We start from the raw sequence: 24,308 nt of genomic DNA on the forward strand, positions 1-24,308 counted from the left end.
ATAGTAAGTAGTAGACCTATTCAATAAAAATGCTCTTGGGCCTTGTAGTTGTAGTTTACATTGATCCGTGCACTAGTCAGTAGTCACTAGTGGGCAGAGCTATTACGCACGCACGGTGGTGGGTTGTGATTTGCCAGACGGAGCCCTCCTCCTCCTCCCACCTCCTCGGGGGGGCAACTTCTGACTGGAGGCTGCGGGCGGAGCCGGTTACCATAACAGATAAATTGTGCGCGGTACAATAGGTGGAGCCGGGTACGAGACTGTCCTTTCACATTTCCTGTACAGGGACAGTACAGTGGTCTCTGTCTTCTGCTCTGTACCTCAAAAACAGGGCCGTTAAATCACGCCGATTTGAAAAGGGAAATTATTACAACCACAGGAGAGCAACATGTCGGCGAATAAAGACGCGGACGGGTGGAAGACCTTTCTGTGGAATTCAGAGCGGAGGGAGTTTCTGGGACGCACAGGCAGCAGTTGGTGTAAGTAAAGATACTTGAATTATTTCAACCACTTAACCCCTATACATACTTATTTGACCCCGGCACTCTAGTGAGCGGTAGACAGACCACCGTTTACGCCACATATTTTCGCGGAAATAGCCGACCCACAACTAGCCTACAAGCTCACAAAGACGCCTTGTTGTGACTTGTGAGCATGTAGATCAGCTGTTTTCGCCCAATGTTCGCCCCCCACAACAGGGGCGCTAGGGCTCATCAAAATATTGAAATGCCGCCGTGACTACTTTGGTACGACGTTATTAACACACAACGATCCATTTTCCTCTCGGTTTCCCCTGGCTTTGAGCACCTGTTAGAGCTCACGGTTTGGCCGTTCCACTGCCAGGCCATGCTGTGTCGTGACTAGTGATTTCACAAGAAAGAACATACAATACATGCGACAGCAGCGACACGGACAAATAAAATCCACACGATCCAACTGACTTAAAGATTTAATACATACTTTATAAAACCCTAAAGGCACCGCCAGTAGCCTATATTCGTGTGATTTATGCGCTCTACACTGATTCCATATAACTAACGTTTGGTTGTACTGTTTAGTTAATGATTAACATCGTAAAAACCAGATGAGTCCATTCATTGATGAACGCCTCAATCTCCACGTCCTTTGTAAAGAAAAAGGTCATTTTGAAGGACGACCTGTTGTTGAGACAGAGTTTCTATTTAACCAAACACAAGCTGACCTAAAGTTTGATCTGGGTTATAATCGAATCTAGTTGTTACTAGCCTACTTCCTATATTTAACTTAACATGGACAACTGGCGAAACACGACGCCTTTTCCTGTATTCCTCCCGAACATTTAAGACATGTTAACCACGGGACCTGACATGACTCTTCGTTTGTTTCCCCCCTCCTTTCGCTCGAGCTAATGACCTTTAATCTACTTTAATCTGATTTAGTTTGAGCTGCTTAATTTCACTGTTTAAATGGTTTCATATTGGAAGAGGAATGCTCGCCCTGCTGGTACATTCAGCTGTTGATGTGTGCCTGTTGATTTAAGATCGTGATTGGTCCCAACAGCCACAGCCTTTCAGCACATCCATCGATCAGGCTCTGTCCCATATCGATTTGTCTCTGGTCTATCGATTAGGCCGTGTTCTATTACAACCTCTGTGTGAGTTTTATGACAAGCTGGTCGTGTTCACATGGCCATAAGCAGCTATAGTTGCTAACACTAACACATAAAGAGCAGCTCACGACTCACATGTCTCAACAAGGGCCGCCCCTCCATCTCGAATCTTTCCCCCCCCGCGCGCAGCCCCTTTAATCAGTTGAAAACACTTTTATTAATTACAGTTTTTTTGTTTTGTTTTTACTTGATCATTTCCCAATCGAACGTCTTACAAGTTACAAAGTTTGATATGAACGCAACAGGTCTTTGATAAAAGAACCGACACGCTGGTCTCTGTGTAGGCTACGATATCGTTAGGGGTCATTTTGATTTTAAAAAGAAAACTGGGCAAACGTATATATATATATATATATATATATATATATATATATATATATATAGGCTATATAATGGCACGCCTAACATCTTGGATCTTGAAAATACATTTGATGAGACATTTAATCTCACGTTCTTAACCACTATGCTTCATTTACTTTCAAAGCTTTATGTTAATATGCTACTATTGAGCAGAATGAAGGAACACCGGGTAGCTAGCTGTGCATGTCAGAGCTCTGGTGTGAATATTGATGCTTCCAACGTGCACCACAGACTGCTGTTGTATAGGGGAGGTGCTTTCATTCAAAGAGAGACTGTCAGGGCCATTCACCACCAGTTGCCCCTTTTGGTTATTCCATTACAATGTAAGACTTCTAGTATAGCTTAATTTAGGTTGCAGACATGAGTCAATTTTCAACGAATAAGTTAATTTTACATAAATAATCGTGTTTTAGGTTACAAATAGAACAAGTTGAAGTTTCAGAATGAAAAGACCAGAGCATGGAATATTTCACAAATTAAGAAGCATATTTCACATTGTGCACTGGTGTGCCCATGTTGACTGAGTTGACATAACCTTTCAATTCCACTATGAACAGAAGCAAGTGTCATGGCCTAAGCCACTATTCAAACAGTGATTGGCAGTGCAAGTGTCATTCTGGACACTGGTGACTATAATAAATAGTAAATTATTGGAATACATCTGCATCTTGTCATAAATGTCACTGTACCATGAGCGGCAGATTAAATTATAATTGAGTGTTGCTCAACCAGTGGGATACAGAGCAATTCTGACAAGGTTGAGAGAACATAAGCTCATCATACAAAAAAGCTCTTGTGCAGACATGTGGATGTTATAACAATGTAATGAGCCGTAAGCAGAACATTTAGGATCCCAAACTGTGGGCAGGGTTGGATATCCAACTGGTGGGTTTTTCCAGGGAATTAACCTATTGTAGCTGTAGTGTGGGTTAAATTGTCTATTTACCATACATGCATGTTGCTGCAGGCCTGAACGATACCAGGGCCAACATTAGATGCTGTACACACTATAGTAGGCTATATGACGAAACACTGACTGCACACTAAATTCAAACAAGGCCATGGAACAGGATTGCAGTTGCTCTAACCAATGGAGTCCCTCTCAATCCACAGTCTGACTCTGAATGGCTAGAGATAAGGTTTACAACAGTGGAACGGCAGATCAACCTGCCAGGCTGGTTTTGTACTGCAGTGGCTTGTTGAAGCCGTAGTCCTGGCACTTGGCAACGCACTATGGGAAAATGCCCTCAAGGAGTGCCACAATACCTGCACCAAATAAAACAAGAATTGACACTTTGATAGTGGCAGGATCCAGAAGGCATGCGTGTACATGACTCTAAAATGCAACACATACAATCAGTCACCTGGGTCACATAAACTTCCGTTCATTTAGGAGCAAATCAATTGACTAAAAGCAGGATCAAAATACCCAAGGTTCATAGTACCAGTTCACAGTATGTGTACCTTTTCAATTAAGTATTTACAAACTGAATTAGCCTACATGTTTAGATGACATAAATCTATACTTTATGTTAATTATGATAATCATCCTTGAGTAAATATTTTGAAGAACATCCAGCAAATCACAAAAAGGTCAAATCACCTTCAGATGAAATGTCACAGACTGTCATCTGAATGACAGAATGTCAAGAGGTTACAGTAAACACAGACAAGCAGAATGTGATTCAATAGATGAAGACATTAGCTGTAAAGTAACTCCCAATAGCTCCAATGATGTTTGTGTTAATCTGAAAGAGAAATACATTAACTCTAAAGCCCTATTATTCTAACAATGCCAAAGTACTCTATATTTACATGCAAGTCTATATTTACACCCAAGTTCACCCAGAAGGACATTCAAGTCAGTTTAGGTACAACTTGTTGAACAATGCATGCTGCATTTACAGTACACAGTTGGGGGGGGTTTATAAACTGTTGTAAGTGAACATGTTCCTAAACCTCTATTACCAAGAACAGCTTGAGTCAGTTCTACTGTAATGGTTTGTAGACAGACTGAACCCATGATAACCTACAACCTGCAAACAAACTAATCAGACCCAAATAAATCGCTGAGTATAAAATGAATGGGATTCAAAGCACACACATATAAAAACCAATAAAGGTTCAACACAATTTAAATTAGCTCCAAGTTTCTGTCAACACCTTGGACTATACTGTCCAAAGTACCAAAGACAAAGAGATTAGAGATCCTGGTGTCTCCTCACTTTCCATAACGGCAGTAAAGCTTTTATGCCAAACCTGTTTGTAACAGCCTATAAGAGGGGGAGGGTCAAAATGAGTGCTGACAGTGGCACTGCCACTGACCAGAATACATGACTCACAAGTCATACTGGAACTACGGCTTTCCCTCAGATTGAAACACAAAGCACCCAATTGGGCAAGTGTTGAATTTCCATTGTTGTAAACATTTTGTTACACTAAGATGAGAAATTGGACTCTCACTTCAGAATGTTCAAATGTAAACTATCACACAGCACTGCATCTGTTATGAATAATAGTTAGACTGGTTAGTTTATGCCAACATCATTTCCATTATCTACTGTAGAGCCAATGTCAGGGAAAGCAACTTGCTATGTTGGGTTACATTTTTCAGACAACAGTCTCATTCATTCACGTACATTTTTGACTGCAAAGCAGCAGCAAAGAAAAGAAATATATAACTTATCAAGAGCTGCATTATGAATATATTTCCATTGTATAAACTAAGTAACTTTGGCCAGGAAGTTCCCACTTGTGTCCATGTCAAACAGAGGAAGAGATGTGCTGTCCACCGACATATCATCACATCAGCAAATGTGTGAGAAAATATTACATTTGTAAATAACTACGTGCCTCCTTTCATTTTCCACAGTTAAGATCTTCTTGTTCTACGTGATATTCTATGGATGCTTGGCTGGGATCTTCATTGGGACCATTCAGGCATTACTGCTTACATTAAGTAACTACAAACCTACCTATCAAGACAGAGTCGCTCCCCCAGGTAATTATTTGTGCATACTTTTCCCTGATGATGTGATCTGTTATTGCATTGAACATTTTAACAAATCACGACTTTACAGCAAGCCGTTACTACTTATGAATTAGAGCATTTCTGGAAGTTTGCTTGAAAGAATACAGCTTCACACTGGGCAGCAAATCTCTAGTCTTTTTTTTTGTAAACAAGTAATCATCCAAGGCTGCCATAATGCTCCACTGCTGTTACCATGGAGTTGTTGGTGTTGCGTTGCATTATTTGAAAAATGTCTGTGTGAGCAGCTCCTCACTATTAAAAGTCTGTGTGACCTTAAACAGGTTCAGCCATTTTGTCCTTCACTCCTCTCCTCTCTCAGCAAGTCAATGTTTTCCCCCTCAGGCTGCCGGGGAAGTGCCTCCGTTTTTTGTGTTCATGTGAATCATGTAATGCTTCATGTAGCTATTGAACATAATTAATCTATCTGGTGTGTGTGTGTGTGGGGGGGGGGCAGAAGGCATAACATGTTGACATGGCGTAGTTAAATATGACTGTCCAGCTTTTTGTTTATTTTACTTGTTGAAAAATATTGTTACTTTCCCCAACAAAGAGCTTAGGTTTTTTTTGCCAATGATCATTCCTTCTGCTGTGTGTAATCTGAAAAGCACGTTTTGCATGTGTTTGCAGGCCCCTACACTGCCTACAGAGTACAGTACACTGTAATCGACCGTGTTAAATGTATAAAATAATAAAGCGTGACTTTATCAAATAAATTAAACTAAAATAAATAATAATGAAAAGAAAGAAAGGCCCAAAGAGTTCTAAGGTTAATGAACACTGAGGATTTGTGAGTGTGTAGTACTGCTGGTTAGCTGCTGTTAAGTTGGGAGACAGAGCGCCGTTCCGTTCCCTTGGTGCCGAGCAGGCATCGCCTCCCCCGTCAGCCTGTGCCAGCGCCTGCTTGCCTTTAGCAGCACATGCTGTCGTCTCGCTCGGCGGTATTTTTAGCAGCCATTGTAACGCCGACTGGACTTTTTCGTGCACATGACATGGGGGGTTAGCCTGTCGGCCATTTCCTTGTAGCAAAACAAAAAAAAGTAATGCAGTACCAAAAGGCGCGCGGTACCAACACGACGACACACAAGTAGGTGTGGAAGTGTTTAGAGTTGAAGTGAGTTTCCATTGGAGGCATGATAAAGCAGGAGCAAGACGGGGGGGGGGGGGCTGTCGCGCCGATGTACAAGCTCACATCGCTTCGCTTTCTCCCACGCGCTTGTGAGCTTGTAGATCGGTGATTTTTCAGGCAAGCTCCATGTAGTAAGTCTCCGCCTCCTCTCTCTCTGACTGGGGCGAAAAGTTTCCATTGTGCAGAGTCACACACGTGAGAGACTGGTGGAGTGAGTGAGTGGAGTGGGGGCAGGGAGGAGGGTAGGGTGGTGGCGGTGGGGTCGGTATTAACTTTCCCTGGTATTAAAATGACAACGTGGTAAAACACTCCTTCCTCCGCCTCCGTGTTTTACATATCAATTGGTTTTCATTCATTAGCATTTTAAAACCTGAAAAAGAGAGCCATTGAAACCGAAACAAGGTCAATAAAACCGTGATGCAAGTTTGCTGTTGTCATCTCCCACTCTCTCTACACTTGACGCCACGCCTCACGACGTAGGCCTCGCGCTCAACAAGGTCTGTCTGTGGAAAATTACTGCTGTAGTAATAGCTGACAGCTGACACAGAACCCATCTGAGGAAAGCCCAAGACCCTTAGCTTATCTATAGTGTCCCTACTCCCTAGATAACAGACTACACTATACCTAAATAACACCCTCATGTATTTAGAATTGTATAGAATTGTGAAATATTAGAATAATATAGCATTGTGCTTGTGAATTGTGTACTTGAAATGTTCTGTGTTGTTGTCTCTCTCTCCCTCTCGCTCTCTCACACACACACACACACACACACACACACACACACACAGATGGAACAACATTTTATAATAAATGTTTCTGTGCTATGTGGTCAGTTCATTCATTAATTTAACTGGTGCCACACATTCACATTCCACCAGTGAACACTGAGTGTTGATGATAGTCTGTGGACCAAAACGTCCGCTCTGTATAACTTAATTTCACCATGTCACTTTTGAACTTCAAGTAAAGACTTTTTCTTGCTATTTTCTTGAATCTTGCAGAATGAGTCTCTTGCATCTCGCAAGAGCCTCATTCTTCCTTCAGTGTGCGAGCCCCTTCCTTTTGCTTATGGACATTCATGCTGGCCTCTTGTACGTACAGCCCTAGAGTAAGCCTTGAGTTTAGAGCGCAAACTTCCCTACCTCCTTCATCTAACATCATTCAATTTCTTTGTGTTATGTATTGTGATCACAGTGGTTTGTTCTGTTCCTCAGGTCTATCGCACACCCCACGCTCTGAAAAGCATGAGATCTCCTTCAACATAAATGACGCAACAACCTACTCCAAGTACACCTCAGCCATTACGGAATTCCTAAAAGCCTATGATGATGAACCTCAGAAAGAAGATTCAAAATTCGAGAACTGTGGAGGCAAGTACCGTTACTGTACACGTACACCAATCACATGGGCAAGGCCATTCTATCATAATTGTTATGTAATATAATATTTAACCAACACCTGGCCAAGATTGAAATAAATGTACTTGGTGGTTCATTGCTAAAAGTACAGATACAGTACTAAGTACATTTTCCTAATGTGACTTAATAAATGAACTTGTTTGTGCCTCTTTTCGGGCAATACCTCCATTAAGTACTTTCAACCTGGCGTCTCTATTTTGGGTTTGTCATTGTAGCCTAAAATGTAAAAATCAAAGATTGTATGTTTCTAAATAATGAAAATAGCAATGTACAAGCTCACAAGGTGTCATAATGCAATGCATTGTGAGCTTGTAGATTGGATATTTTAAGTATAAATAGGTCTTACTCTTAACGATCCCTATTCTTGCGGAATCATTGGTGCATTGTGAGCTTGTATATCGGCTGTCTTCGGCGAAGACATTTGATGTTGAGGGGAAGAGTGGACAGAGCCGATCCGGTCAAGTTTACTAAGTATTTAGGGTTGAAGTTAAGTGGTTAAGTCAGATTAACAATGAATCACTAAATCATCATGTAGTCACTAAATCTTATTTACCATCGTATGACGGTGTCACTAGTTGACAAGAACCGATCTTCAAGCTAAGAACCCGTTGGGATGCGACGTTGTATAAACTATGGTGGTGACAAATATTGCTGTCGCTCAACTGCTGTATGCATTTATAGATGCATGTCTAACATGTCCTTTGTTCACATCATCCACAGAAATAGCCGACACATACAAGATGCGCGGGGATCTGGAACCTGACGTCCTGGGAGCGAGGAAAACGTGCCGCTTCAGCAAGACTTGGCTGGGAGCCTGCTCCGGGGCAACCGTCGACGACACATACGGATTCAAGGAGGGAAAGCCATGCTTGATCGTCAAGCTTAACAGGATTGTCTACTTCTTACCACGGGTATGCATAGTTTTTTTCTGAGCCTTTGTTATTATGGACCACAATACAGTAATAACAATGAAAGATTGTTTAGTAATTCACAAGGAGGGAAAGAAAGTGTAGATGTTCTACTAGACTAGTAAACTAACGGGGACTTGGATAGGTCTGAGACCACATGGCAGGTGGTGTATGTGTGTATGTGTTCTTAGTGTCGATGAACCTTAACTGGCTCATTAACAGTTTGAATGTGGATTGTGTGAATTGTCCCTGAAACATAAACCAATCAATACAAATAAATAGTATTAGGAACACAAGTTTTGTTCAGGTGGAACAGCAGTTCTTGTTCCGCAAGGTACAGGGAAAGCAGCAGGATGTCATGACAATGGGGGGAAGCAGTAGCCACTCAATGCAAAGCAATGTCAATCAAATGGAGCTAAGTTCACCCTGTGTTAGTGCATTGCTGCTTTTTCAGTTCTCATGCAGTTGCAGTCTGCGTCTGTAGAACATATGCAACATATGCAGAGATATAACTATTAGCTTGATTGCCATTCAATTCGCTCTGCTCCAAGGAGAATGCACACTACTGATTTGGTTGCCTTGCCTTCCTCTTTCTCTTTGTTTGTTAAAAATAAAAAGCTTTATATTCTGATAGTAATCACTGGCACTGCTATAGTGTTAGTTCAGGAACAGGGATCTCTCCACTCAGGAGAAAGTACCCATGTATCTTTTTTTAATGTAATTTCTTTCTTATTTTTTTTCTCCAATTTCTCTTGTTTATCCTGTATGAGTATGAGTTCTCCATCCTGATAGCATGAAATTGGTATCCCAACCCGAAAATGTAATTTCGGTTTACAGAGCGGGAGAGACAGTTAGACCCCCGTTACAGAACACTCTCATGACTCACATTACTATCTGATTTAATTGATTTGATCTGTACTCAGTAGAAAATTCTCAATTACACTAACTTTAACTAACATTGCAAGCTCCAACCTTGCAAGCTGCAACCAATCACATTTGGCTATGACTTTACTTTCAGAGTTGTGGAGTGGTTAGTGTGCACTCCGAGTGCCCCCACAGTGCTGTGCTCTCTGAATGTTGAAATGGAAATGATCCACTCTGAGTTTCCCATCTACCAGAGAGCACCTCGGGTGCGCTCCAGCGCTCTTCGAGCATATTTATGAATGCACTATTTGTGAATTTTATCATGCAAGTCTAGCCATAATCTATCCACCCAAAATGTAGAATAAGACAACAGAATGTGTATGGTCTTGTTTAATCAAACCCTTTCTCTCTTTCCAGCCTCCTACCAGCAATGGCTCACTCCCGGCAGCTGTCACCTTAAAGCCCAACCTGATTCCTATCCACTGCACTAACAAGGTATGTTTCATTTGACTGCACCTGGTTGAGAATCCATTAGTGAACAAATTAATTTAATATTGATCATGAAATCTTAAAAAAATAAAAAACTGAAATAAAAATAATATTATAAAATGTCCAACTTATAACTCAAACTGAACCCATTTCCTTGCAGAGGGCCGGAGAGGAGTCAAAGGTGGGCGAGGTCAAGTACTTTGGCTTTGGTGGTGGCTTCCCTCTCCAGTACTACCCATACTATGGCAAACTCCTGCAACCCCAATACCTCCAGCCCCTGGTGGCCATTCAGTTCGGCAACATCACCTTCAACGAGGATATCCGCGTCGAGTGCAAAGTGTTCGGAGGGAACATTGATTACAGCGAAAAAGACCGCTACCAGGGACGCTTTGACGTCAAGTTCACCATCTCTACGTGACCTCAGTTAATGAAAATAGCTCCTTTTATTCTCTATCCCATTCTAAAAAAAACAAATTAATGTAGAGAGAGAGAAGACAGAAAAAAAGGTTAAAATAAACACAACTAGTCTTGGAACAAAAACCATTCATGATATACAGGACCTACACTTAATCTGTGTGCTTTACACTAGCTTCTCTGTGTATTTCAAGGATTAGAATGTACAAAAAAGAAAAAAAGAAAAACAGGAAGAAGAGTAGCAATAGCCAATATTTATTCTACTGTAAATGAAAATATTCCTTGAGCCATGGGACATGTTCATCTATTACTGTAAATCGTAATTCCACTACTGATATGTAGCGAGCAGTGTTTCTGTCCCCAAGTATTTCTTCCCAATGTGGTTTCTATATATTTTTGGAGTGTCCAGTGCCATAGTCTAGTCACATACAATGGCCTTTCCAAGCCATATAATAATCGCTTGTTGTCTTATGTCAGTCAGCTTTAGCGGTCCAAGGTGTGTGTGTTTGTGCGTGCGTGTGTGTTTGTGTGCGCATGTTAATGTTGAGTTGCGCAGCTGCGTGTATATGTGCTCTTACTAACTGAAATACTGGCATGGTACTCTGATCCTATTAAGACAGGGGTATCAAACTGGCTGCCCGTGGGCCACCCCGGCTAACATCTTCATAAGTAATGAAACTGGTAAAGCAAAGTGAAGCATTTTGTAGTTATAGGTTACTACTGGCTGAGACATGCAAAAACAACGAGGGCAACACACATCGTTAGCACAGGCCCACATGAAGTCACATTTTGCCCAGTTTGGCCTCCGTGGCGTAAAATAAGTTTGACACCCCTGTTTTAAGACCATGTCTGCACTCCATGGAGACATTTATCTTTCTTTATGATGTCTTTTCAATTGATTGTGGAAGGATACATTTCTAGACACATTTTCTTTATGGTTTGACCTTCGCTATGGCACAGGGTTTCAAGTGGCATTTCTGTTGAATACCGGTATCCACACCTCTGCTTGCTCTGTAATGTAAAGCTTTGTCAGTCCAGCCTGCAAGACTGTCATGTTCATTGAAACACAGTGGCAATTCAGTGCTTTTAAAAATCTGTATTCATTTCATTTCTTTTATTTTTGCTGGAGACATCACATGATGTGGTGTAACTTTCTACTGAATGTTTTAGCCATTTTCATGGTGAAGAATTTTATATTTATGCAGTTGTACATTTTTTTTTCCCACAGGAAAAAGTGTAATGTGTGAATCCAATACCAAAGTCGCTGGTCAAAAGTTAGAATATCAGAGGCAATGCAGTACCCCGTGTAATAGGATGTTTAGTCAGTGTAAAAGTGCTTGATTCAATGTGGAACATCAAAACACTTTGTCAGGAGTCCATTCTCTTGTCACTTTATTTAATCTGGATAAGACTGAAACAAATAAATGGAAAAACAAGCCTGTGGTGATGTCTTTGTATGCATGAAAATATGACAGATACTGTATGTATATATACAGATAGTACACAAAATATGTATTTTATGGTCAATGCTCTTAACTCAAGTCACCCATCCAAAATCTTGAAGAAGTATTGCACCTGTAAACAGAAAATGTTAAGAGTTAACATTAATCGCTTTAGAAAACAGTATTTGATATATAATAGCTAATCCAACGTGTCAGCATACTACAGCCACAGAGTGGAATGTGGTTCATATATTTTGGCTTTTTCTGCCTGTATTGATAGGTTGAAAGTAGACTGACAGGAAATGGGGAGAGAGATGGGGAAGAAGACACGCGGCAAAGGCCGTCAGGATCGGGAGTCGCGGCACGCCATCAGGCTAGCTCAGTAGCCTAGGTGCCTAGGCAGTAGCCTAGGTGGTTGAGCTAACCGTCCGGGCGAGTGGATCATATTTCATGTCCATTTCTTGCATATAATCTGGTATATTACATTCAGAATTACGCCTTTTCACGAGACCATCTGTCAGGCTGTCATTTAAGTAGCCATGCGACAGGTTTGCAGAGGTGCACAGAGTGTTCCTATGCAAAAGTTTTTCTGGACTACTATGAACTACCCAGGGGAATGTGGCCAGCTCAGGCAGTCACAGGCTAATGATTAACAAGGAGTCATTTGTCCACACCGCTTCACAGATCAGGAGCTCGCCTCAACAATGACGCGCGAAGGGTCACAGACCCACTCCCTCTGGAAAACAATGGTTTTGTTTCAAATTCCAGCGGCACTCATTTTTTTCAGCCAACTAAAAAAAAACCAGTGTGATCAGTGGCTGCCCCAACCCACAGAGTGGAGTCATGAGACTTGTTTTAGAACACAAAACAGCACTGACTTAAGTTTTTGTTTGGGGCTAACAAGAACATAGCATAAATTTGTGCATGGGGTCCGGTTGGAAATCAACAGATCTCCTATTCCCAAGGACAACAAGAAGTACAAAGAGCGGTGGTGTGGGTGTTTTCTACATTACTTGGAAAAGGAGAATGTGCGCAAGTGAATGAAGTGCCACCTACCTCCAACTCGCCATCTTCAGGGAGGTCTGTACAGTGGACAGCATTGTGTGCTTTGTCTTTGCCATAGAGCGCGCGCAACGTGGTTGGACGTAGATGGCGAGCGATTTCCTGGTGAATGAAAATATTGTTGTTGTTGTATTTCTCTGATAAAAGCATCTGTGACAACAGTATTCGGTGGGAGATGCCAGAAACAGTGCGGACTGAACACTGCATGATGCAGTGTATGCAAACAGCAACAAGTATGAATAGACTACTGTCAAACAAAGTAGGATGAAAATACTGTGACGGCAAGTAATAATGACATAACAGACTAGATTAATTTATAAGTAAATATCAAAGACTTCGGTATGAATGAGTTATGACACAAAGCGTGACTGAATGTCATCCAGACACTGATTACTAAGTGGTGGAAGTGAAAATTGCCACCACAGTGGAAACATGGTTGCATGAATCATAGTCCTTGCAACAGTCAATGATATATTCTTCCTCTCTACCGGGACAGGACTCTCAAGATATTTTCTATTTTAAAATTCCATTCCATTTCAATTTCCTTTTTTTAAAATTTGAGAATTTCCAATAGTTTGGGTAGTAAATATATTAGAAATTACACTGGGTCAGCTGAAAATGGTCGTTTTTCCAAACATTTCAGAGGCCATCTATATTGAGGGCACATGTCCGGCTCATTCCGACCTCTGCTTAGTTACTAAACCCCAAAAATGTTGCTATGTCCCTCAAGGTCACACGACCTTGAGAGGTCGTCTCTTCTGTGCTGTTAATCTCTTCCTGGAGGAAAAGCAATCCTCCCACAGGGCTGCATTCAGGGCAGGAGTCATACTGTACATAGAGTAAATAATTATTTATGTGAGAACTATTAGTTCAATGCTTGAAAATGGGAGAACATGATCTCGCATGTAGTGACATATTAATAACATGAGAGCTGTCGACAGCCCTCATGTCAGTAGCGCTGTCAGGACGTAAAAGTGCTGGGACACTATTCCTGATTACTCACATTGTTGTGTATTATCCCGTCTGACGCCTTGATCGAGTTGCGACTAAGAGCAACTGCAGTTACTGCACGTATGCAGCCAATACAGGACAACTGTTGCACAGCTAAATGGAAACGGTGCTAGAACATACGGTATCATGCACCAGCGCCGGTCTGGAAAAATAAATAAATAAATAGACCAGGCATCCCCCAATAATGCGGAGACATTCAGACCCAAATGACCCCCCCCCCCCCCTCCGGCACATATGCCTCATGTTATTACTAGTTGTCTTACTTAGACAGTGTGGATAATATAACAAACAATTGGTCTGCATATTAGATGAAGGCTTGGTTAGTAGTGATGAAGGAATATATTCTTACAGGTGATTTCACACTCCATCATCTGTGTAATTTGAACTGAAGTATGTTTTTCCCCTTTTGGCTACCATACTTCACATACAGATGCCAGTAAAGCCCAAACCGCACCAATGTCCCCAATCGCAGTTGCAAGGAGTTGTATTGGCGTGGTTGACCGTAAAACTGATTTGTTGTGACTATAGTTGCAAGGAGTTGCAACTGGTGCGGTTTGGGCTTAAGAGCAAAACAACACAATGGTCCAAGTATCCCCATAGCACAACAAAGAAAGGGTAACATTTTTGTACTCTGTAGTCTGCATTACAGAGCAAGAGATACAATTGTATATTAAACAGGAAGCCATTTCCTATATGTTCTGGTGTTTCACACAAAAGAAAGGAACCAGTTTCAAGGTCAACCGTGCCAACTTTCTCTCAGAGCCATTCATTTTCCCTGGAAGCAAACACCCACAAGAGGATATTAAAATCTCCAGTTAAATTTGTTGCAGTCTACCACAAAAACATGAGGAAACATGAGAAAGAATAGCCTTCTTGATTGTTAAGAATAGCTTGGCTGTTAATTTAGGAAAGGAATGCATTCTTTTCTGTTTTGTTGCAGCAATTAAAAATAATGCAATGTTTGATTTAATGCCTAAGGAATGTCTATAGATGTGTAATTGTGTACTGTTGTCAGTACGGTGACCTTGACATGGGCAGTCTGTGGTTTCAACTCCACTCCATATGAATCTTGAGCCAACAAGAACAAGCAAGAAATTAAAGGGAGATTTCTACTCTGTCATGAAAGAATTCTTCAGCAAAGTCTCCTCTCTGTAATTGCATTAGCTAACCACTGGCGATCTGCAGTCAGAAGGCTTAATTTCATTTTAATGAGTCCCATTGGATGCCAGACTGATATTCACAGAAGGACTGTTGGCTTTTACAATAATGGGCGCGGTGGGGAGGCCGGGTCGTTGATAGAGACCAACGTCCCATTGAAAGGTCTGTTAGGGGGCACGGTGGCGCAGTCGGTAGTGCTGTTGTCTCACAGCTAGAAGGTCCGGGGTTTGATTCCCGCAGGGGACGCTGTGGGCGCCTTCTCTTCTCTGCGTCATCAGTGCCCATTCCCGAGGAGGGGTTGGCGAAAGGGCCTTTCTGTGCGGAGTTTGCATGTTTTCCCTGTGTCCCCTAGGGTAGGTACCCCCACAAAAATGCAGTAATCCTGGTCTCTAAACTGCCTCCCCCTGGCTATAGCCGGGGCGCCTGATGGCGGGGAAAGGAACTGGTCGGAATAACGTGTTCCTTTTACGCGCTACGTCCGGCCGGGGAAACTCTCCCCTGTCAGATGAAAAGAAGCAGCTTGGACTACTCATGCACAGAAGGAAGCATGAGGTCAGTCCACTGCCCCCCCAGGTTGGCAGAAGAAGTGTAGTGTCCAGGATTACATTAGATAATTGAAACTGGGTGAAAAAAATGTGTTGCAAAATCGTGGGATAAAAATTATATAAATATAAAATAAAATAAAAAGCTCAATCGCTGGTAATCGAGAGGGAAAATCATGTCCAAAGCCTCCTCAGCCAGACACACCCTACCTGATCCAGCTGTACTGAATGTTCAGTTCAGCTCGTTTTTGTGAAATGCTCTTGCATGTGAGCATTACTTTGCATAAAAGAATATGCCGAAATGAATATGCAGTGATACATTTGGAACAGAAATTCTGCTTACCCTGGCTACTGACAATATATATACAAAGCAAGTAGATAGGTCAATATGTACATAATACACAATATGTAAATAAAACAGTGAGATAGATCTCCGTTTGAGTTGTTCCCAACGTTCTACTTTAAACTTTGTCCACTTTTGGTCAAACTTTTGCTCCACTTTTGCTCTTCAATATTATCACGATAACAAAATGTTATGTTTTATCACTAACCGAAGCCACAGATAAGAAAACATTACATGGGATATGGAATTTCAATAATTTGTGGCTAAATCATAATAGAATTTCAGGCAAGTGCCCAGTAATGAATTTACACTGTGAAAATCTCATTATCACTAATTGGGTAGCATATGAGCCACTGCTGGAAATTGAATAATAAAAAATGTTGTATTGCTGTCGAGTCTGCCCTCCGCCTGACATCAGGCAAACGTGTCATCCCATGTGCTATACAAGCGGTTCACAGAGCGTCAATACTGATGACGCATACATCATTCTGGCTATATGACAACAACTAACCATTTATCTCACACAACCTTTCCTTGCTCACACGAACAAGCTTGCTTGTTCTATTGTCATCGCTGTTGGCCTTGCCAATGATTGTCTTATTTCAGCCGCCGATATAAAAGGACTTACTCAACTTCAGAATTCCATATGCATGGTACATCACAGCAGAGCAATGAAAAAATAGATCTGAAGTTGCAGACTGAAGCTGTTTGTGGAAGTGTGTTATACAGTTATACTATGTGCGGCCTAGCCGACTTTGTACTTGTCCAATACAATACTCTCCTAATGAAGCATAAATTCCTGCTCTGCTCTGGGAAATGGACTAATTCTTTTGTTGGCTCACTGCCAAGGTTACACAGCCTGGCAATTCTGTGGTAAGGTGACGCTATATCAGTGTCTTGTTACAAATTACCATTTCCCAAACTAGGGTTTAACCAACAACAACTATCCATTCAATCCATTCAAGCAAATCCAACACTGTTGCCAGGACGTCACATGACATACAGTATCTATTTAAAGGATTGACAATCAATCATTTTTAAACACATACTACAGAGAGAGAAGCAGTGTCCCCCCCAAACATCAACAAAACAACATGACACTGCATACAAGCTAACAGACATCAGTAGACAGTCAGTCCTGACAGCGTGAGGCCACGTGCAGGCTTTGTTGTGACCACCAGGCGCGCCTTGTTTGCAGCTGGTCAGCTTGATGCTTATCCAAGCTGCTGATTTCAAAAGCATGAGCATGCTGAGAGGCCAAGCGAGCCCAGACACCAAGAGAAAAAAGAGGGATCGGAAGAGGGGTGGGGGGGTGAAGAGCTGGGTGACAGCCTGTTGTGTCCGTTTGCTTCGATATCAGGGTGCATCACGCAAGTGAGAGACGTGGTCTCATGACAGAGTCAGAGCGACGGGAGGGCGGAATTGAGCATTGGAGGTGTTCACACTGGTATCCTCTTTGGAACAATATCAGTCTCACATACGGTAACTACCGGCTGAGTCAACATGTTCATTTTAACCTGGGGAGTGCTGCACCTACGTATACTCTCCTCTGTAGGGTGAGTTACATTGCATGCCATTGAATAAACTTCAATTCAGACACGAATTCAAGCATTCAGTCCATCAATTCACCTATTTAATCATATCCGTCAAGTGAGGTGTTATGCACACAAGACCTATAGCCTACTGTTTATATGTTTTAGCCTTTAATGATCTAGTCTTTAATGAGGTGACATTGATCAATAGCATATCGTTTACTACAAAAGTTTGCGTGCCTCTAACGCCACAAAAAAAAACCTGTGACCCATAGAATTAGGTAATGGCTGTCCAGCTTCCCATCAGGCACCTGTAACCCAATATGCATTGCACTGTATTGACGCACGTGTCACGTGATCGGGCATACTGCATGCAACGCTGCCTTGTCACCGGAAGAAATAATGCAAGTGACGCTTGTCACCAGAAAAAATACTTTGCGGCGCGATGCTAGGGGATAATATTGGTGAAAATAAAGTAAACTAGAACTGCACTCTGTCGAGTGCATACTTGCTTGTTGCACACTAGTAGGCCATAAATGGCCAACTAGTGTGCAAGCAGAGCGCGCAAGTATTTTCGGCCGCTGTAAACTGTGGAATCTCAGTATCTCTGTGAAGGAACGTTTGAAATGTCTAATTATTAGGTGTAACTATTTGCTACTTTATGCATGTAAACAACTAGTATTATTAAGTATGGTTCAAGTTTCTATCTATATAAGAAATACACTTTTATCAATTTAGAAATATTCTAGATCCCTTTTTAGTTTTTCAAAGACAAATAAATCATTGATATGTGATGAAACAAAAGGTATATAAACTGAATTAAAATATGTTATACAGTATAATTATTGAATTATTTATTGTAAATTGTCAATTGTTTTAAATGCATTTCATCTGGGACTAGTGATATTAATACTAAATCATGATCAGAGTAATATGTGTCTCTAACTTCAATTTCTGTAATAATACTTTCACATTTGTTAAAATATACATGTAATAAAATACTTCCGTAATCTGTAGTTGGATTTGTATTTAATTGTTTAAAGCCTAATCTTGACATGAAGATCTTTATACTTCTATCTTTCTCAGTATAATGGTCTTCATTGAAATCTCCTATTATCATAATTGCAGAAGTCGGAGATGATAGATATACTTTACCATGTTTTCGAGAAATGAGTTTAATTTCGAAAGGTCTGTTTTAGGTGATCTGTACATAAGAATGATATATAGATCTTTATCTTTTACATGTATGCATACGTGTTCTACTCTTTCTAATATCCTGATTTCATTTTGAATTGAATGAAATATCTTCTTTTATAGCAAACATAACTCCCCCACCTATATCATATTCTCTGTCATTCCTGATTGTATTGTAATTCGTGTTCATTGTTTTTAATTTAAAAGTAATGTTATTATTTTTATTATTAAGTGTGTTTCAGTAAAAGCTATTAGATCCAACATTTCGAGTTGGGAATCTGAGTTTATATCTTCTAAATGTGTTAGATAACCTCTCACGTTCAACAATCCAATTTTTAATGAATTATTTAATGGTAATTGACTTATCTTCTGTATAGTTGGATTTTTTAGAGGTGATTGTCGTAATCGTATCATTTCTCTCTCTACATTCTTATCCACTTTGATATTTTTTGGATTAAAGTAAAGTATATATATATCGATCTCTTATCCTTTTCACTCTACTGAATGCTACATAGGCTTGTCCCGGGTTAAAATGTGAGCCCTTCATAGATACGACAATTTCTTGTATAGTTAAACCTTGAACCTTATGAATAGTTAATCCCCAAGCTAATGTCAACGGGAATTGAAACCTATTTGTTGATCCTGTTCTTCTGCCTCCATGGAAAATGATAGCTTCATGTCTGTAGATTGGAACTGCTTCTGGGTAATTTTTATAGTTACTATTAGACTTTGCATTAAGACCAACATCTTTGTCTTGGAAACACCATGTGCTCTGGTACAATTTGCAATTTTATTTGACTGATTATGTATATAGTATACGTATGACTAGCTCTAAATGATGACGTAAGACATATGGTCATTTATGTAATCTGGTCCCAGCAAACCAGGCACAAATCTGCTGTTTTATTTGCATACGCATCAAGTGGCGGGTTGGCTGGCACGGTGCACACACGTGCACACGTATACTATATACATAATCAGTAAAATAAAACAGCAAATTTGTGCCTGGTTTGCTGGGACCAGATTACATAAATGACCATATGTCTTACGTCATCATTTAGAGCTAGTCATACATATACACACCATGTACTCTGGTCCCAGCAAATCAGGCACAATTTGCTATTTTATTTGACTGATTATGTATATAGTATACGTATGACTAGCTCTAAATGATGACGTAAGACATACGTATACATATACTATGTAGTTGTAAGTTGATTAGCGGTATACTGTGGTTACTTTGCGCCAAAAACCGTGCCAGCCAACCCGCCACTTGATGCGTATGCAAATAAAACAGCAGATTTGTGCCTGGTTTGCTGGGACCAGATTACATAAATGACCATATGTCTTACGTCATCATTTATAGCTAGTCATACATATACACACCATGTACTCTGGTCCCAGCAAATCAGGCACAATTTGCTATTTTATTTTACCGATTATGTATATAGTATACGTATGACTAGCTCTAAATGATGATGTAAGACATATGGTCATTTATGTAATCTGGTCGCAGCAAACCAGGCACAAATTTGCTGTTTTATTCGCATACGCATCAAGTGGCGGGTCGGCTGGCACAGTGCACACAGACCGGGCGAAATTATTACTTGCGCGCTCTGCTTGCGCAAGTAATAAAAATGCAAGCACATTGAATATGGTGAAAGACGCCTACATTGGTGCCAGCACAGATCAATGTTGCACGAGGGGTGTGCAGGCACGCTGAGCGCCGTCACGTTAGGAGATAGAACTGGTAGCAGTGTTAGCCTAGCGCAATGCTACAGAAGAGGGGTGTGGAATTAACGCAAATTTATTCTTGATGACCCGGCCCACAAATACAAATTCTACACCTTCGAACAGCCTTAGATGCTGGTCATCTCATCTTGGTTGATGGACCATGTCCATCGACTTGATACTCCGGACCGGAATGTCTTCTTCACAAGTTGGCGTTTGGAGTTAGAACATTCTGTTCTTTTGGCACTTGATATCACTTTGATTTAGGGAACATACAGCATGTGTGCTGTAGGCCAAGTACACGTCATATCTTCCTGGGAAGACAATGACACTTTGATCCTGTGACCTTCCTCGTTATCTTCCTCTGCTTGTCTGACATCATCTCTCTTAATGAAACCGTCTCCTCCTCTACTCCTGCGAGGATCAGAAACGGCTGGCGTGGTGGACTATTCTCTTACTCTGCCGGTTTGTGGTATAATTGTGAAAAACCTTGTGGAGAGGGCTTCAGCTGTCTTTTCACAGGGAACATCCTATTAATCTCAATACAAGGTCAGTGTAATGTCTTAAATGGAATTTTGTACACAAAACAGTATGCAGAAATTCTGCACAACTAAACATCAAATGTATTACATAATAGTGTAATCAGCCAGAGAGATGAGTCATCTGGCCCAATTACTTGTTTATTTTCCGTTGAATGTGCTGAATTGTATAGAATTTGAAATCAGACCCACTAAATGAGTAGTCCTCAAATTGTCGACAAATTAAATAACCTTTTATTAAGATGGTTCGTGTAACTAAGATATTACCAGTCATATATGGCTTCAATTAGGGCTGGGCAACATGAATATTATTATATTGTAATAGATATATAGACTAGATATCATTTTGGATTTTGAATACATTAATATCATGACTGATATTATCATTACAATATGATATAATAGTCACAATCAATATCGAGATATTTGGTGAAAGTTGATTTTGGCCACACCTCCCAGGCCTGGCTTCAATCAAGGTATGTCCTATTTGAAGAACATGGACTGAACACCTCTATGAGGCAATCATTGAGCTGGGCGCTGTGGCATCATATGACTTGGTAAACATTAGCTTGCCACTTATCTTCCTGTTCTGTGAACAGGGTGCAGTCCCAGGAGAAAAACTAAACAAAAAGACACTGTCTGTGAATGCGATTTCACAGACTGGTGGACTGAAAACAGAAACGCGACTACAATCACTATTGCAAGCAGGCTGGAATGCATAAATAAACATATGTCAGTTCCTGAATTTTGAAGTGAAGATCGTAAAATATGAGGCAACCGCCATTAGTATCCAATTACACAGGTAATAATACTCAATGTGTGTAGGCAAACTGCACATCTGTACTGTAGTTCCTTGTTAAGGTAACCAAAGAGGCATTGGAGGCACAAAGGATCCTATTAGATTTCACATCATGCACCAGCACAGCCCTGCAGCACTGATTCCACAGTACCCAGGTACACACACACACACACACACACACACACACACACACACACACACACACACACACACACACACACACACACACACAGAGAACCACTCTCTCGCTCGCACACGCGCGCGCAGTCACCTGCGAGCCCCCCCCCCCCCACACACACACACACACACACACACACACTAAACTGAAACTGAAGCATAAAGCTGCACAAATCAACAGATTCAGTAACCACTAAAACCCTGTTATACCAAAACCATAGCCATTTGATCCCCCAGGGATCTGTACTTTTCCCCCCTCTACAACTAACCTGTTTGGCGAAAATAGCCGATCTACAAGTTCGGAATACATTGGATTGTGACGCAAGCTTGTAGATCTGCCATTTTCACTGAATGTTATTGCTATTACATTCTTATTGCTATTATTATCATGCTATTATGACATGCCCAGAATAGGGATGCTACTGTTCACGTGGTTAAACTGTCAGTGCTGCAGTGTCCTATAAATGAATTAGTGAATTATGGTGTGTGTGATATGAATATGCCGCAAACAGAAGCCTGTGTGCGGCCTAATTGGCTGCATGGCAACCAATCAGACACTATGTCCTTTTTTGGGAAACACTGTCAAACACAACATAGAAATAGACAACCTAGACTAGAGCACAGCCATACCTGTCCTCATTGCGCACGTAAGGCCTCCTGCATGAATACATAAACAAACCCTTTCCCTAAAGCCTCTTTAGCCTACACACACCTGTCGACATGTGGCAGTAGTAAAAAACATTCGCAGAGAAATGTGTGGTCTGAGTGATGACTTTCTTCATCTCATTTAAATATAAAACTTAGGCCTACTTCAGCATCAAAGAAATTAAATTGAATTACATTTTTTAAGAGTGAAGAGAGCCTATACTGTCAGCTGTCCAGCAGTCCAAATATTATTAAATTTGAGAGGTGAAGTGATGTCGGCAAGGTAAATGTAGGCATATATGAAAACAGCAGGCCTCAGTATCATAGTAAGTATAGAGTATAAACTAAAGAGTATAATGTGAGCAACTGAGCATGGTTCATCAAAATATTTGTAGAATAAACACTAAAACATTTACATACTAAAAATATTTTATGCAACTGAAATGGCCTGGTCTGGTATTCTGGTGAAGGAAGACAGTTCTAAACGTACAGTGGTTGCAGTATGTAATTTGTTGCATGTAAAACAATTTACCTGTTGAGTGAGCATATATTATATTATATTATATTATCATAGCAAATGAAGGAAATGGCCAAATATTTCTCATAATATGTAGGAACTATATATTTTTTGAGTAGTGCTAGCCACTCCTATAGACAGCAATGTGTGTCCCTATGTTGTTGTGTACGTGTCAGTCCAAGCACGCGCAGACTACCACACACACACACACACACACACACACACACACACACACACACACACACACACACACACACACACACACACACACACACACACACACACACACACACACACACACAACAACAACAACAACAAAACTCACCGGATCTGCTGGTCCACAAAATTCCCGGAATGTTTTGGGTGAGTCAGTACCACAAATGTCCAGTGCCATGCAGGGTCCAGAACACAGCTCATTGACCATACTCTGCAGGGAATCATACAGGAATACAATGAACCACTGTCCCTATTCTGGGTAGTTCATAAAAGGCAAACATTTGGTGAAAGATTGGCAAACATTTGGTGGAAATAAATAGCCAATCTACTTTCATGTAACAATCATAGTAAAATTCCCCAGCAGCCCTGACAATTTATTTATTTATTATAGCTGCATAAGAATTTTTCCAAAAAAAAATCCTAGTTTATACCAACACCATAAAATCATTATCTCATTACCTTCATTGGTATTACAACGTATTTAAAATAAAAAATAAAATAAAAAATCCAAAGATCTTTCCAAATTAAATTAAATTTAACACAATTATTGATGCATTATAATCCATGCACAGTGACCTTGTACATCATCCATGGACAGAAGGTAAGGTCTGTTGTATGAAGGATAAATGTTCCATTTCATTATACATGCCACAGAGACAGAAGAAACGACAGCAACAAGATGGACATAATGACTTCCTCAGACTGGTGACCCTTCTGTTCTGGCTCGCTGCAAAGCCTACACGGACGCACTTCAACACTTATGACACCTCTCTCTTAATTAACCCATCAGCAGCTGTGCACACAGATGCTTTATAGTCCCCAGCGCAAGGTTCAGAGCCAGCTTTAACCACTTAACGCTGAATTCACACCAGCGTAGACTGTCTCGTTTGATCGTAAAATGGGCTTGTCCGAACTCCGAAGTATGAGTGACAGCCTTGTAGACAAGAGAGCAGTGATCGAGTGAGATCTCTGCTGCTCTGAGCGGTTCAAGGCAGCACAGACAGGGAGGAGAAGACACTTGCTGCTTGTCTCTGGCTAGCGGTTTCGGATGTTATCAGATGATTTAATTGCCGTCATCAGCCCTTATCAAGAACATGGACATTTCCTACATATTGACATTGTTGTCAGCCATTGTCCGA

General features: G+C 40.9%; 2 protein-coding genes across 3 annotated transcripts in view; one reads left to right on the top strand and one right to left on the bottom strand.

The window, feature by feature from the left end:
• The first annotated feature begins 218 nt into the window (after positions 1-218).
• On the top strand, positions 219-11,697 carry atp1b1a (ATPase Na+/K+ transporting subunit beta 1a). Its single transcript, XM_080770923.1, has 6 exons — positions 219-479; positions 4,881-5,009; positions 7,383-7,538; positions 8,307-8,497; positions 9,776-9,853; positions 10,008-11,697. The coding sequence occupies exons 1-6, from the start codon at positions 389-391 to the stop codon at positions 10,263-10,265; spliced, it is 903 nt and encodes a 300-aa protein (XP_080627049.1). The 5' UTR covers positions 219-388; the 3' UTR covers positions 10,266-11,697.
• Positions 11,697-24,308, bottom strand: part of nme7 (NME/NM23 family member 7) — a 31,203-nt gene continuing 18,591 nt past the window's right edge. For both annotated transcript variants that reach the window (XM_080770919.1, XM_080770918.1), the window contains exons 10-12: positions 23,279-23,380; positions 12,760-12,867; positions 11,697-11,836 (exon numbers count right to left, since the gene is read on the bottom strand). In XM_080770919.1, the coding sequence (XP_080627045.1) occupies positions 11,804-11,836; positions 12,760-12,867; positions 23,279-23,380 (243 nt within the window). In that variant the 3' untranslated portion in view covers positions 11,697-11,803. The remainder of the gene's footprint in view (positions 11,837-12,759; positions 12,868-23,278; positions 23,381-24,308) is intronic.

The sequence above is a fragment of the Protomyctophum bolini genome, assembly GCF_963924005.1.
Source record: "Protomyctophum bolini genome assembly, chromosome: 8".
Taxonomy (NCBI): Eukaryota; Metazoa; Chordata; class Actinopteri; order Myctophiformes; family Myctophidae; genus Protomyctophum; species Protomyctophum bolini.